Source organism: Schistocerca cancellata, chromosome 7 (assembly GCF_023864275.1).
Source record: "Schistocerca cancellata isolate TAMUIC-IGC-003103 chromosome 7, iqSchCanc2.1, whole genome shotgun sequence".
NCBI classification, from domain to species: Eukaryota; Metazoa; Arthropoda; class Insecta; order Orthoptera; family Acrididae; genus Schistocerca; species Schistocerca cancellata.
Genome location: NC_064632.1, coordinates 342,935,373 through 342,951,307, shown reverse-complemented (window position 1 = coordinate 342,951,307; position 15,935 = coordinate 342,935,373). Strand labels below are relative to the sequence as shown.

The 15,935-nt window shown below is 39.3% G+C and overlaps 1 protein-coding gene across 1 annotated transcript in view; it reads left to right on the top strand.

The window, feature by feature from the left end:
- The window catches only part of LOC126092760 (protein bark beetle), a 380,473-nt gene that overhangs the window by 314,125 nt on the left and 50,413 nt on the right, over positions 1-15,935 (top strand). The window contains exon 26 of the mRNA XM_049908487.1: positions 6,214-6,435. Coding sequence (XP_049764444.1) covers positions 6,214-6,435 — 222 coding nt within the window. The remainder of the gene's footprint in view (positions 1-6,213; positions 6,436-15,935) is intronic.

The window sequence follows — 15,935 nt, the reverse complement described above, 5'->3', positions numbered from 1 at the left end:
ATCAGCTGCAAAACTTACTGGTGGATCAGTTTTCAAGTCTGCGATTCCAGCAGATTGAAGTACCAGGTTGCGGTGTACAATTGTGGTGCAACATTTCTCAGCATGTGCCACGGGCCTTTATCACACCACAGTTTCATAAGATAAAGTTCCAACAGCAGGTACAGTCTGGCACATCCAGAGGCGAACACCACTGTCAAAATGATAATGGAACGTTTTGTGTGGCCGACAGTTAAGAAAGATGCTCATAACTGGGCCTACACCTGTTTCCACTGTTAGTGATGTGAAGTGGGATATCACGTCCATGCTGAGGTTGGGCATTTCTCAGGTCTACCAGTGAAATTTGGACATATCCACCTTGATATGATGGGTCCACTACTGCCTTTTGATGCGTACAGATACTTACTCATATTGACATATAGGTGCACAAGATGAGCACAGTCCGTACCACTGCCAAACATTTCACCTGAGACAGTTGCAGAGGAATTTGTCAGACACTGGCTGGAACACTTCAGCTGTCCCCTGGACATCATGACAGACCAAGGCAGGCAGTTTGAATCTACCTGTTCAGTGAGCTGGCTAAACTATGCAGATTCCAGCACCGCCAAACTACCAGCTACCACCCAGACAACAGTGGTATGGTGGAAAAGTGGCATTGCACACTGAAAGCAGCCCTCATGTGCCACCAAGAACGTTGGACTGAAGTGCTGCCTGTGGTACTGTTGGGAGTTACGAACAGTTTACAAGATTGATATCGACACCTCAGTGGCTGAGATGGTATACGGAGACTCGTTAAGGATCCCAGCAGAGTTTCTGACCTCTGTGCTGTTGCCAGACAAAACAGAGTTACCCTTGTTGGTGCAGAGGATTCAGGATCACATGCCAAAGATTTGACAGGCTATCGCTGCGCATAGTGGTTCACACTCTGTTGTCTTGCACAAGGCGCTAACAGATTGTTCGCATTTCTGCTGCGCACTGATTCCGCATGGACACCTCGTCAACACCGTATACTGGACCCTAATGGTTTTGTGGTGAAGTGAACATTTGCAACAGGGCATTCTTTGCATCAGGTAAATTTACTAGTACTCTCTTCTAGTTGAAACTCTTTGGTGAATTTACATTAAGCATTTTATTGTCTGTTCAGTATCAGACCAATATACAATCTAGAGAAGGAGACTTCCACACTTCAGGCAACATTTGGTGTTGGCTTTGCAGAAAATGGGCTCAACAGTTGCTGGAAAATGACTTGACTTCTACCATTGCTGGAACTTCCCAGATATACCTGTCGATTTGAGTAATTTTTCAATAGTTTATATTGATTCTGATATTTGGATTGTCAAATGTGCTATGCATCTAGGTGAGCCTCCAAAATTGATCTTGATTTGTAGCGGTCACCTGTTGCATTTGTGGGCATGATTCTGACTTACCATAAATAAAACTTAAAGTGTCACTGATTGTTGACATTTATTGGAATCTGAAGTATCAACAGCACAGCACATCACGTGGAGCATGCGATTTAGCATCACCTTTAGTCATCACCAGTAGTTATGACTGTTACAAATTGTGGATAGTCCAACAGAAATTACTGAAGTCATATCCATCCTTTCATCAGAAAACTATTGGCACCAAATTCCGACTAGAAAACATCCAATTACACATATTCAGAATGCTGACACCTTTCACATTAGAAAATGCTTCTCTTACAACTTAAGCTTTTGTGATATACATCAGCAAATGTACATGAGGAATTTGTTGCTGCTTGGCAATGGTCAATCACTTTTCATCAATAGAAATGTAGAGTTGTATTGAAGCAACTTGACAAGCAATACACCAGAGAGACATGAAACCTACCTTCGAGTTGATGTCATGACCTGTAAAAAAATTATTTCAACTCATCATATCTTCTCAAAATAGAGATTTTGTGACATTTATTTGGTTGTACAGGTATAAATCATAACTTTGTCACCATTATTCATATGTGACACAAAATCCAAGCACTCTCGATGATTCCTTCAAAGTTCAAGTTTTTGATCCATCCATGGACAATGAAACACTCAGTGATCTTCCAAACACAACATGTGTGCTAAAAAATATGAAATGAAAGCAGACCATTACCACAGAGAAATAGCATTCTGTCTTATGTACTCTAAATTACTTTAATTGGATAGATAAAAAATCTACTCACAAAGTGACGGCAGAACACATACATAAAAGAAGGTTGTAATTAGGCAAGCTTTCAGAGCCAGTGGCTCCTTCTTCAGGCAGAAGGGTTGAAGGGGAGGGAAGAGGGGTGAAGGAAAACGACTGGAGAGGTCTAAGAAAAGGGTTATATATTGGGAAAGTCACCAGAACTGAGGGTCAGGGGGAGACTTACTGCACTGTATGAAAAGGAAAGACTGATTGTTGGGGACTGCATTGGACAAGATTAGAAAACCTGAGAACTTAAAGGTGGAAGACAGGGAAATATGCATGACAGAGATAACTGCTTAAACATCATGCATGAGTTAATAAGAGTGAAAAGCCAAATGCATTGTACGTAACAGGTAGAACGGGGGTGATAAAAAGTAGATGGATAAGACAATGAAAGATGCAGAAAACTAAAACAGAGTGAAGGAAAGAGTATTTAGTGTGAAGAAATGCTGAGGCAGAAGAAATTAACATAAATTAAGGCCATATGGGTGGTGAGAACCAAGCACGTGTTGTAGCGCTAGATCCCATATGCGGAGTTCTGAGGAACTGGTATCTGGGGAAAGAATCCAGATGGCGTGTGTGGTGAAACAGTTACCAAAGTTATGATTGTCATGTTGTAGAGCATGCTCTGCGACAGGATGTTTTGCGTTACCAGTATACACCCTTTGCCTATGCCCATTCATCCTAATTGATAATTTGGTGGTAGTCAATGTAGAAGGCTGAACAGTATCTACATAACAGCTGGTATATGCCATGTGTTGTTTCACAGGTGGCTCTCCCTTTGATAGTATATGTCTTGCCAGTTACAGGGCTGCTGTAGGTGGTGGTAGGAGGGTGCATAGGGCTAGTCTTGCAGCAGGGATGGTCACATGGATAGGAGCCATAGGGTAGGGAGATGGGTGCAGAAGGAGCATAGGGTCTGACAAGAATATTGCACTGTTTAGGACGGCGATGAAAAGCTATTCTAGGTGTGGTGAGAAAAATTTCAGACAGAATGGATCTCATTCCAGAGCACGATTTTAGGAAGTAGTGGCCATGTTGAAGTAGGAAGTCGTGGCCATGTTGAAGTAGCTGATTAATACATTCCAGACCAGGATAATACTGAGTCACCAATGGTGTCCTCCAAAGTTGTTGTTTTGGAGGGATCAGCAGTAAAAGGATTGGATGTGATGGCCTGGGAAATCTGCTTTGAGCTGGTGGGGTAATTACGTGCAGTGATGGCTGAGGTGAGAATGGTGGTGTATTGCTGTAAAGTCTGCATCAGAACAAATACGTTTGCCTCAAATGCCAAGGCTGTACAGAAGGGAATGTTTGACATGGAAAGAATGACAACTGTCAAAATGTAAGTACTGTTATTTGTTGGTAGGTTTAATGTGGACAGAAGTGTGGAGCTGACATTCGGTGAGGACGAGATCAACATCAAGGAAAGGGACATGGGATTCAGAATAGGATCATGTGAAATTTAGTTTGGTATTCAGAGATTCCAGGAATTTTAACAGGTCAGTCTCACCATGAATCCATATGGTAAAGAGGTCATCAATGTATCTAAACCCAACCAGGGGCCAAAGGCTCACGGATCCCAGGAAAGCCATCTCCAACCGACCCATTAAAAGGTTTGGATAGGAAGGAGACATGCTGGTTCCCATGGCCGTACCCCTGATCTGCCCACCAAAGATGAAGTAGTTGTTGGTAAGTATAAAGTTGTTTAAGCTGAGTAGGAAGGATGTCATAGGTTTGGAATCAGGTGGGTGCTGACTGAGGAAATAATCAGCAGGAGACACACCATGTACATGGGGGATGTTGGTATAGAGGGAAATGGCATCAATGATGACAAGCAAGGTGTGTGGTGGGAGTGGGTATAGGTTTCTGATGATCAAGGAATTGTGGTATCTTTGATATAGGAGGTGAGTCTTTGCACTATGGGTTGCAGGTGCTGATCATGTTCGGTGGGTGCTTTGAAGCCAGCAACTATAGGACGGGCAGGATGATTGGGTTTGTGGATCTTAGGAATAAGGTAAAAGGTGGGGGTTCATGATTTGGGTGGGGTGAAAAGTTCTATAGATTGAGGTGTTAGTCCTTCTGAAGAGCCTTGTAAGGTATGATTTTGAGGCAGTGGTGGTGGATCAAGTTGGGATTGTGGTTTGAGCTGTTCAAGGCAATGTTCAGTGTCAGGTTTGCTGTTGGAAAGGTTTTGGGATGTGTTGCAAAGTGATATATCCAGTTGATATTACATGTGAAGAAAGTAGGTCCTTCACCAAAGCTGCATGACCAAATGCATGTTTAGGGCTGAAAGTGAGACCATTGTATAACACAGATACTTCAGGAGGGGAGTGTTCTTGGTTTAGATGAGAGGTTAAGAACACTGTGCTGTTGTGACAAGTTCTTGTGATTATGGGTTATTCTTGGTCTGGGAGGCAGTGGTGGAGGATGTGGGATGTTAAGGAGGTTGGCCAAGCTCGGTTTGTAGGCTAGGAATGGTGGTTGATGGTATGGCTGTTTACGGAGCTGCAAAGGGACAGGAAGGGAAACACCACTGTTCAGATTGTTTACAAGAAGGTGGGATAGCTTTTTGAGGTGAAGTCTGGTACGTTGTTGCAGTTTGAAGTTGGCTTCGTGGATGATACCATCCAAGAAAACATGAGGGGCAAATACAAGCAGGATTTTGTAGAAGGAGAGAAGTCTGATGGAGTGGAAATTGGCTGATGAGGCATATAGGTCACAGATTAGTCAGGTAAGAGCAAGAGATTGCTGTATTTGAAACTGTAAAAGAGCCTGGTGTAGAGTAGGATTACATCCAGAAACAGGGACTTCCAATGTTAGGTCTTTTGGAGTAACTCCAAGGGACAAGCAGGTTCCAAGAAACCGAATGTGGGACCTTAGTTTTGATAATGCAAAAGCATGTTTTCAAAAAGAACGGATGTAATATGAGATAGGATTCATCATGGCAAGAGAGGACATTTTGGAGCGTTAGGAATCAAGGGAGTGGCAAAAAAATAAATAAATAAGCAAGGGGTGGAAAAGACAGCAAAACAGAAGAAGAGCAAGGGAAAAACTGGGAAAAAACATAAAAATTAAATTTACTCCAAAGTTACATGCTAGACGCAAGTTACATGTTACGTCGCATTATTTACTCATGATATTGTGATTACTGAAAGATTTATTAAATACCTGCTGAATACAGAACAAAATTGCATTTTACAAAGAATATGTGCAAAGGCTCTTTTATTCACCTTCATCATTTGTGATGCAGTTATGAGCCTGGTGGCTCATAAATCTATATATACTCATGTGCTAGACTGGTTTAATTAATATTGTTGTCAAGATTGTCCCTAGTGTTCATAACAGCAAACTTAAGTTCACAAAATAAAGGTATAAAATCTAACTTTTCTTACCTTTGTCCATCATGGAAGTGATATGTGACAGAAGGTGGAGTGTGCTAATGGCATCAGCACAGTACTGTGTGTGTAATAGTTGTTTTATATCAGTCCAGTGTGTGATGGTTCCTTTATTAGTATCATTTACTCCAAGTTACATGCTAGATGCAAGTTACTTGTTATGTCTCATTATGTACTTAAGATATTGTAATTACAGAAAGATTTAAAAAAATACCTGCAGAATACAGAACAAAATTACACTATAGCTAAAAATAGCAGGTAGGCAATAATAGCCATGATTTTATGTGTCATGGCTCTTCATTGTGTGCCCTGCTGTATATTTTTAACTGGTGACGACATTCTATAGGCACTATATCTTTAACATATATTTTCAGAAACGTAAATAGGTAGTTAGCATTTGGTTTAGTTCAAATGTTTTCAAGTCACAATATGATATAGAATATTAAATTTCATTTTGTGTGTCCTTTTCTTGTCTCATTTTGGCAACAAAATCTTTTTAATTCCTTACTTTTTTTTAGATTTATTTAAAGCTTTATTTAAAGAATGTTTATTCTCTTGTATGACTTGTTCAAAACTGTATAAAGTTCATAATTTTAATATAAACATTTAAGTGGCTGGCTGTATGTTTCAGATTTGCAAATCCTGATTTAGAATGGACTCATTCACCACGTGAAGAGTCTTATTTAGAAGGTGTCAATTTGACTGGTGCAGGGTTGCTACACAGAGAATTATCACCTGCAATACTTGCCATTGGTAGAACTCCTGCAATGGCACATGTCACAGTAGAGAGATCGGCTTCTGATGGAATTTCTTTGATTGCACCTGCCTCATCTGCTCGTCTTCAACATGCTACGTAAGTCATTAAATGAGCTCACCTAAGGATTTTGTAAATATGTCGTGCGTTTTGAGAGTGGCAGAATCATAGAAACTATTTGTGAGTATGTTTTCAAGGGCACATATGCTGTTTCCCTTTTTTTCCCATTTTGCTGGAAGGTCTGTTGATGTTATTATGAAAACATGTTAATACAGGGTTTTTAGGTACATTTGAAATGTTTCCTTTGGCCATACAGATCATCATCCCTAACTAACTCCGAAAACTTCACAAATGGATTTAATGTTTTGGATTAACAAACAATGTTGTTTAACCTATAAAAGTAAAAGTGTGGTGAACAACTTTTGAAGTGTGGCAACTTAACATTTTCCAGGGCTGATATCAAACAGATTCCCTGCAAAAGTATCTTGGTGCATTACAAGTGATCACTTCTTTGATAATAATTGTTTCCAATGACGTTTTGCAATGATTGTTATTTCCACTTCTCTTCGTAAAAATTACTTAAAATGCTCCTATAAGAAGTGCCTCTTGTTATGTGCTAAGTATGTTATTAGTGCTAGACAGGCTTCATATGTAATTTATATCCTAGCTCCTGCATAACACAGCTGTAACAGGTGGATTGAATGAGAACGCAGTTGTACAGCCAACCAGATTCTGCAATTCAAATTAGTTTGATTATTTTGCTTATATTTTTCAATAGTTACTTGTGATTAACCTGTACAATGTATTTTATGTGTTTCAATGTGTATTGTCTTTAACAAAGGTGTCTCATGGTAAGTTGACTGTTTTCTTTCCCCTATACGTTTCATGCGAGAAAAAGCACTGGTGCATTTTCTGAGAATATTTTGGCTAAACTACACTTATGGAGGATAGATACTCACTTTTGTTGTCTATATGATTTTGGTTGCTTTCTGCACAAGTTTTTGAAGTTCCAGCACAGACATAAAGAGAAACGATAGTTTCATATCTGATTCTTCCTTGTGTCTAGTTGGGGCAAACTGGCCAGTCTTCAACAGTAACAACAGAATTCAGCAAAGTTTCATGTAACTATTTTACTTAGACTGGAGATTTATTATGACAGAGATGTTCATAAAAGTGCTAATTTTGATACCGTGAAATTGAAATGGGTGAATACTTATGGAAAAAGGGTACATGAAAGTACAGCAGAGTCCCACCAATCTGAACCCCGGTAATCCAAACATTTGGCTAATCCGAACATGAAAAATGTTAGTCTAAGTAAGGAAAACTGTGCAGTAAACTGCTGTATATACACACAGTCCAGTAAACATGTATTAGAAAAATTGGCAAGAAAACATTAGGTTTAAACAATGCATAACAATGAAAGAAAAGCTGTCAAACTTACTAAAATACAGCGGATATTTTATCCATACATTTTAGATGACAAAGACTCAGTCATTATTTTTTGGTGTAGTGGGGACAGTCCTTTGTTGCCTATATGACGCATAGTTGTGCCATCGTCTCATAAACATCAAATCAGCAGGTGTAGCAGTGGGCTGTCGCTCCAAGTAACGTAGTGCTAGGTCAAGGGCTTCTGTTGCGTCAGTGTATGACACCAGCTCTCCTTTGTCGCCTCCAGACTCATTGTCACTTCCATCACAGCAGTCCACTTCCTCCTGGTCTTGAGTCACAGCAGCAATTAAATCAGCGTCAGTAAGATTCTCCACATATGTCCCATCCACTGCAATTCACTAATTTACGTCTCCTTCAGATTTTCCAGTGGATTTTCCTCTTCATTTTCAACTAGGGTGTCCTGAAATTCAAGAGATATCCACAGTTTTCTCCGTGATTTTCTGAGTATTTTCTGAAAGTTTCTGCCATGCCTCAGTGGCCCAATAAACAACATCCTTCACATTGATCTTTTTTATTTTGTCCACTAAAGGAATGCTATCATCTTGTATCAGCATTCTTAAAAATTGTTTCCTGTAAATCAGTTTTAATGTCTGCAGTATGCCCTGGTCCATCAGCTGTAGAAGTGGTGTAACATTCAGCGGCAAAAACTTTGCCACAATTTCTCCATCACATAATTCCTCAGTGCTGGGGTGAGACGGCACATTATCAATCAAAAGGATTGCACGGGGAAACAAATTATTTACCTTAAAAAACCATTGCACAGAGAGAACAAACTGGCCGTGAAACCATTCTTTGAACAGCTTACTATCCATCCTTGCTTTTTTCTGGTTGTGATAATATACAGGCAGGGACTTCATGTTGGAGTTTTTAAAAGCACTGGGCCTAGCAGATATGCTGACCTGCATTAAAGGCAGTTTGTGATTACCTGCAGCATTGTTGCACGCTAATAAAGTCACACGATCTTTGCACATTTTAAAACCACGAGCATGGTCTTCTGCTTTTGATACCAAGCTTTTTGTTGGCAATGCCCTAAACTTAAGGTTAGTCTCGTCAGTGTTATAAATTTGTTGGGGAGAATACTCCTATCATTTCTTCAAACTCACCCAAGTATTCCTTCACTGCATCACGGTCAGAAGAAAGCTTCTCTCCAGTAATTGTTAGCTGATGGATTCCATGACGTTTTTTGAATCTGTCCAACCAACCCATACTCGCACTAAAAGACTGATCACCATTCATTAACTTGTTCAGGTAAACAGCCTTCTCTTGAACCAGTGTTCCACTCAAAGGAGTTCCCCTTTCTCTTTCCCATGTAAACCAAAGGAAAAGAGCTTCATTCACTTTATCACACTGGGACTCTTTCAAAGTCTGCCAAATTTTAAGTGCTTTACCCGAAGACGTTGCACATGACTGTTCAAGCTTCACTTGGTTCTTCTTCCAATCACAAATGGTTGTTTTACGAACACCTAGTTCCGTTGCCAGTTTAGATACATTCTCACCATTCTCTGTCTGCTTAAAGGCATTCAGTTTTTGTTTGAGGGTTAACTTTGTATGTTTTTCATTTACTCATGGCGAAAATATGTACACCACTACACCTGAACGAATACAATACCACTGTTAGGCATGCCAGCGATCAATAACTAACATAACTAAGTGCTCTGCGAGCCAACTGGCAGTGCAGTGACCTCAGACACTACAAAGGTCTCAACAATGCACAAGAACAAGGGCAGGGAGTGAGAGTGAGCCATTGTTCCCACACTTGTTCCCATTTGTTACCGTGGTGTACCTACTTATTTGCTTGGTATACTTCATTCTAAAAACTCGTCACCGTAATTCCAGCTAACCCAAACAAATCGGTAATCCGAACAAGGTCCAGCCTCTATTAATTCGGATTAACGGGACTTCACTGTACTGTACATTACAAATGAAAATAAAGTCATGGAGAAACAAAATAAATAGAGTGTAAAAGACCGAATTTTATCCTTCTTCTTGTTTCTTCCGCTCATTCTTCATTCCACAGCTTGTTCCAGAACTTTAATCCAAATATCAAGACTCTCATAAGACTAGTATGGATTATAATAATACTAAAATAAGAAGTAAAACAGCAACTTCCTGATTTATGGTGGCAAGCACCTGTTAAACTCTTGTAAAAAAAAGGTAGTAATACAGAAAATGAAAAGAAGTATATGAACTTTTGAATTATACATTGCAGATTCCATTTAAGTTGAAACCTCAGTGGTTGTGCTATTTCTGGTAAAGACTGTTCAGTGAAAATAACAACATCCCAACCGCTAAGACTGAAAACTTTAGTAGCTTCACCTTTTATAATAAATGAATCAGTTGCAAATGGTTTTATACTTGAGACTCTCTTGCAACTTGAGACTTGAAAAGTATTTTACTACATTATAAAGTCTTTTCCTTGTAAATGTTAGTAAATCAATACTGAGTCTATTCTTTCACCAGGACTGGATTTGAAAGTATATTTTTTGTTTATGCACATAGTTTTCTATTTAAAAGAAAATGATGTAATATATATTTGTCATTTCAAATTCCAGTTCTCAGCAAACTTTGTCCCATAAAGATATTAATTCAGCCATAACAGAATCAAACCAACAGTAAAAAAAAGCTTTAATATTTATTGCGGGAGTGACACAGTGCCAACAACCCTCTCTTTGAATGTCTGTGCTTGCTCAGCTTCACCATATTAATGATTTGGTGGTGTTTTGTGTGTGTGCATGTGTGTGTCTGTGTTAAAGGTGAGTTGTTTGCGAAAGAACAGGTCCAAATGGTTCATTAAAACAAATGGAAAGACCAACAAACACCTTTTAAGGAACAGTCATTCACAATTCCCTTATGGTCGGTCTCATTCCTGCCTTCTCCTTGTACGGTCAGTCTTATTCCGTATTCTGCTTTCACTGTCTCATTCCGTATTCTGTTTCCACTGTTGCTCATTCCTGCATTGGTCTTGTTTGGTTGGTCTTGTTCCAGTTCTGTTGTTCCCACCTTGACTTTGTTCATGCTGCCTCATTCTTTTTCATGCGGACACCCGTTCCTTATTATCAGCTCCATCATTTTTCATTCAGTGGTAGTTTCTTTTGTTCATTGTATTCATCTGTTCTTGATCCATTTCATCTGTTCTTGTTCCGTTTCCAACTGTTGTGAAAATCTCTGTTTCTAGTTCTTTGCTTAGGCTTTTCAGCGTCCTCAACCAGAAATTTATAACTTTATAATAATTGTTGTTGTGGTCTTCAGTCCTGAGACTGGTTTGATGCAGCTCTCCATACTACTCTATCCTGTGCAAGCTTCTTCATCTCCCAGTACCTATTGCATCCTACATCCTTCTGAATCTGCTTAGTGTATTCATCTCTTGGTCGCCCCCTACGATTTTTACCCTCCACGCTGCCCTCCAATACTAAATTGGTGATCCCTTGATGCCTCAGAACATGTCCTACCAACTGATCCCTTCTTCTGGTCAAGTTGTGCCACAAACTTCTCTTCTCCCCAATCCTATTCAATACTTCCTCATTAGTTACGTGATCTACCCATCTAATCTTCAGCATTCTTCTGTAGCACCACATTTCGAAAGCTTCTATTCTCTTCTTGTCCAAACTATTTATCGTCCATGTTTTGCTTCCATACATGGCTACACTCCATACAAATACTTTCAGAAATGACTTCCTGACACTTAAATCTATACTCGATGTTAACAAATTTCTCTTCTTCAGAAACGCTTTCCTTGCCATTGCCAGTCTACATTTTATATCCTGTCTACTTCGACCATCATCAGTTATTTTGCTCCCCAAATAGCAAAACTCCTTTACTACTTTAAGTGTCTCATTTCCTAATCTAATACCCTCAACATCACCCGACTTAATTCGACTACATTCCATTATCCTCGTTTTGCTTTTGTTGATGTTCATCTTATATCCTCCTTTCAAGACACTGTCCATCCGTTCAACTGCTCTTCCAAGTCCTTTGCTGTCTCTGACAGAATTACAATGTCATGTAATTACAGATTAAAATTATCACAAGAAGGTTTGATTTGCTAGAACTCATTTTTTAATATGCTAGTGTTTGAGACCAATTGCCGTGCCAACTTTCACAAATAACATTTATCAGTGGCAATATATAAGTTTTTGTATAAATATCTTCTAAAATATGTTAAAAATAAAATTTAAAAATGAAACTAAATAAATTAATTGAACAATTTCCCGCACTATTTTTACTTTTTAGCTTTTGACGCATGGTTGGCAATCTTTTGAAGGTATTGAACAGCAGGTGGACTAGGTGGTGTTCATTATGATGTGTTCTGGTCACTCAAATCACCAACTTTTTTAGTTAAAGTTTTGAAAATTTCTGATACCATTGCAGTTTGACATATATACAGTATTTAACAAGGGGACCATACAACTGGCCATTTTCAATTTTTGTTCATCCTTATAGGATTTGAAGGTCAGTGCCTTGACATCAATTTCCTGAAGGAGCATAGTGCAATTCTCAGAAAAGCTTGATAATTTGACTAATTATCGGCAAACTTCTGAGCTATATTAAGTAGAAAACAATTCCACGTTTGTCAATAGCAGCAGAGTGTGTAGCTCAGTGGTTTTTTTTTCCAAAAGCTGCTGGTTCGAATTTCACTAGCAGCAACTATTTTTTTTTTTCCACGTATATTAACAAATACAGTCCCTTTTTGAGTCATCAGTCTTATGATGATTGGATGCAGCCTGCCACAAATTCCTTTCCTGTGCAATCTTTGGCCTCAGAGTGGCAGTTGCAACCTACATCCTCAATTATTTGCTGGATATATTCCAATCTCTGTCTTCCTCTACAGCTTTTACCTTCTACGGCTCTTGTCTAATACCATGGAAGTTATTACCCGATGTCTTAACAGATGTCCTGTCATCCTGTCACTTCTTCCTGTCAGTGTTTTCTGTTTGTTCCTTTCCTCACAGATTCTGTGGAGAACCTCCCCATTCTTTACATTATCAGTCCACTTAATTTTCAACATTTTTCTGTAGAACCACACCTCAAAGGCCTCAGTTCTCTTCTGTTGTGGTTTTCCCACAGTCTGTGTCTCACCATCATACAATGCTCTGCTCCAAACATAATTTCTCAGATATTTCTTTCTCAAATTAAGGCCTATGTTTGATACTAGCTGACTTACCTGGGCCAGGAATTCCCATTTTGCCAGTGCTAGTCTGCTTCTTATGTCCGCCTTGCTCCATCTGTCATGGTTTATTTTGCTGCCTGGGTAGCAGAAATCCTTAACTTCATCTACTTCATGATCACCAGTCCTGATGTTAAGTTTCTCGCTATTCTAATTTCTGCTACTTCTGATTACTATTGCTTTCTTTGGTTTACTCTCAGGCCATATTCTGTACTCATTAGTCTGTTTATTCCAGTCAACACATCCTGTAATTCCTCTCCACTTTCACTGAGGATAGCAACATCATCAGCAAATCTTATCATTGATATCCTTTCACCCCACTCTTGAATCTTTCTTTTATTTTCCATATTGCTTCTCCGATGCATAGATTCAACAGTAGGGGTGAAAGGCTACGTCCAAGCCTTACACCCTTTTGCATCCAGGCACTTTGTTCTTGGTTTTCCGGTCATATTGTACCCCCTTGGTTCTTGTACATATTGTATAGTACTCAACTTTCCCTACAGCTTAGCCCTGTTTCTCTCAGCATTTTGAACCTCTTGCACCATCTGACATCATCAAACGCTTTTTCCGGGTGGGCAAATCCAATGACTGTATTTCGATTTTTCTTCAGTCTTGGTTCAGCTATTGACAGTAGCGTCAGAACTGTCTCTCTGATGCCTTTACCTTTCCTAAAGCCAAACCGATTGTCATGCAACAGATCCTCAATTTTTTCCCATTCTCCTGTATATTATTCTTGTCAGCAGCTTGGATGCATGAGCTATTAAGCTGATTGTGCAATAATTCTCACACTTGTTGGATCTTGCTGTCTCTGTAATTATGTGGATAATGTTTTTACGAAAGTCTGATGGTCTATTGTCAGTCTCATACATTCTACACACCAACGTCAGTAGCCATTTTGCTGCCCCTTTCTCCAGTAATTTCCGATGGAATATTATCTATCCCTTCTACTTTATTTGATCTTAAGTCTTCCAAAGATGTTTTGTATTCTGATTCTAATACTTGATCCCCTATGTCATCCCTGTTGACTCCTGTTTCTTCTTCTATTCATGCCATCAGACAAGTCATCCCTCTCGCAGAGGCCTTCAGTGCACTCTTGCCACGTATCCACTCTGTCCTCTATGCTTAACAGTGGGATTCCCATTGAACTGTTAATGTTACCATCCATACTTTTAACTTCACTGAATGTGTTTTTTTACTTTTCTATATGCTGAGTGCATCCTTCCGACAACCATTTCTTTTTCGATTTCTTCACATTTTTCATACATCCATTTTTCATACATCCATTTTGCCTTAGCTTCCTTGTACTTCCTGTTTATTCAGTTTCTAAGTGACGTGTATTTCCATTTTCCTGAACTTCCCCGAGCATTTTTGTACTTTCTTCTTTCGTCGATCTGCTGAAGTATTTCAGCTGTTATTCATGGTTTCTTCACAGATGCCTTCCTTGTACCTACATTTTTCTTTCCAGCTTCTGTGATTGCCCTCTTTAGAGATGTACATCCCTCTTCAACTATACTGCCTAGTGAGCTTTTCATTACTGCATTATCTGTAGCCCTGGAGAACTTCCAAGAGCGTCTCTTGATTCATTTCATAGTGCTTCTGTATCACACTTCCTTGCAATCATTCTTCCTGACTAGTCTCTTGAATCATGAAAGAAGGTTGTGTATATGGAAGAACCCTGGAGATACTAAAAGGTATCAGATAGGTTATATAATGGTAAGACAGAGATTTAGGAACCAGGTTTTAAATTGTAAGACATTTCCAGTGGCAGACGTGGACTCTGACCACAATCTATTGGTTATGAACTGTAGATTAAAACTGAAGAAACTGCAAAAAGGTGGGAATTTAAGGAGATGGGACCTGGATAAACTGAAAGAACCAGAGGTTGTACAGAGTTTAAGGGAGAGCATAAGGGAACAATTGACAGGAATGGGGGAAAGAAATACAGTAGAAGAAGAATGGGTAGCTTTGAGGGATGAAATAGTGAAGGCAGCAGAGGATCAAATAGGTAAAAAGACGAAGGCTAGTAGGAACCCTTGGGTAACAGAAGAAATATTGAATTTAATTGATGAAAGGAGAAAATATAAAAATGCAGTAAATGAAGCAGGCAAAAAAGAATACAAACGTCTCAAAAATGATATCAACAGGAAGTGCAAAATGGCTAAGCAGGGATGGCTAGAGGACAAATTGTAAGGATGTAGAGGCTTATTTCACGAGGGGTAAGATAGATACTGCCTACAGGAAAATTAAAGAGACCTTTGGAGAAAGGAGAACCACTTGCATGAATATCAAGAGCTTTGATGGAAACCCAGTTCTAAGCAAAGAAGGGAAAGCAGAAAGGTGGAAGGAGAATATAGAGGGTCTATACAAGGGCGATTTACTTGAGGACAATATTATGGAAATGGAAGAGGATGTAGATGAAGATGAAATGGGAGATAGGATACTGCGTGAAGAGTTTGACAGAGCACTGAAATACCTGAGTCGAAACAAGGCCCCGGGAGTAGACAACATTCTATTAGAACTACTGAAAACCTTGGGAGAGCCAGCCCTGACAAAACTCTACCATCTGCTGAGCAAGATGTATGAGACAGGCGAAATACCCTCAGACTTCAAGAAGAATATAATAATTCCAATCCCAACGAAAGCAGGGGTTGACAGATGTGAAAATTACCGAACTATCAGTTTAATAAGTCACAGCTGCAAAATACTAACGCAAATTCTTTACAGATGAATGGAACAACTGATAGAAGCCAACCTCGGGGAAGATCAGTTTGGATTCCATAGAAATGTTAGAACACGTAAGGCAATACTGACCCTACGACTTATCTTAGAAGAAAGATTAAGGAAAGGCAAACCTACATTTCTAGCATTTGTAGACTTAGAGAAAGCTTCTGATAATGTTGATTGGAATACTCTCTTTCAAATTCTGAAGGTGGCAGGGGTAAAATACAGGGAGCGAAAGGCTATTTACAATTTGTACAGAAACCAG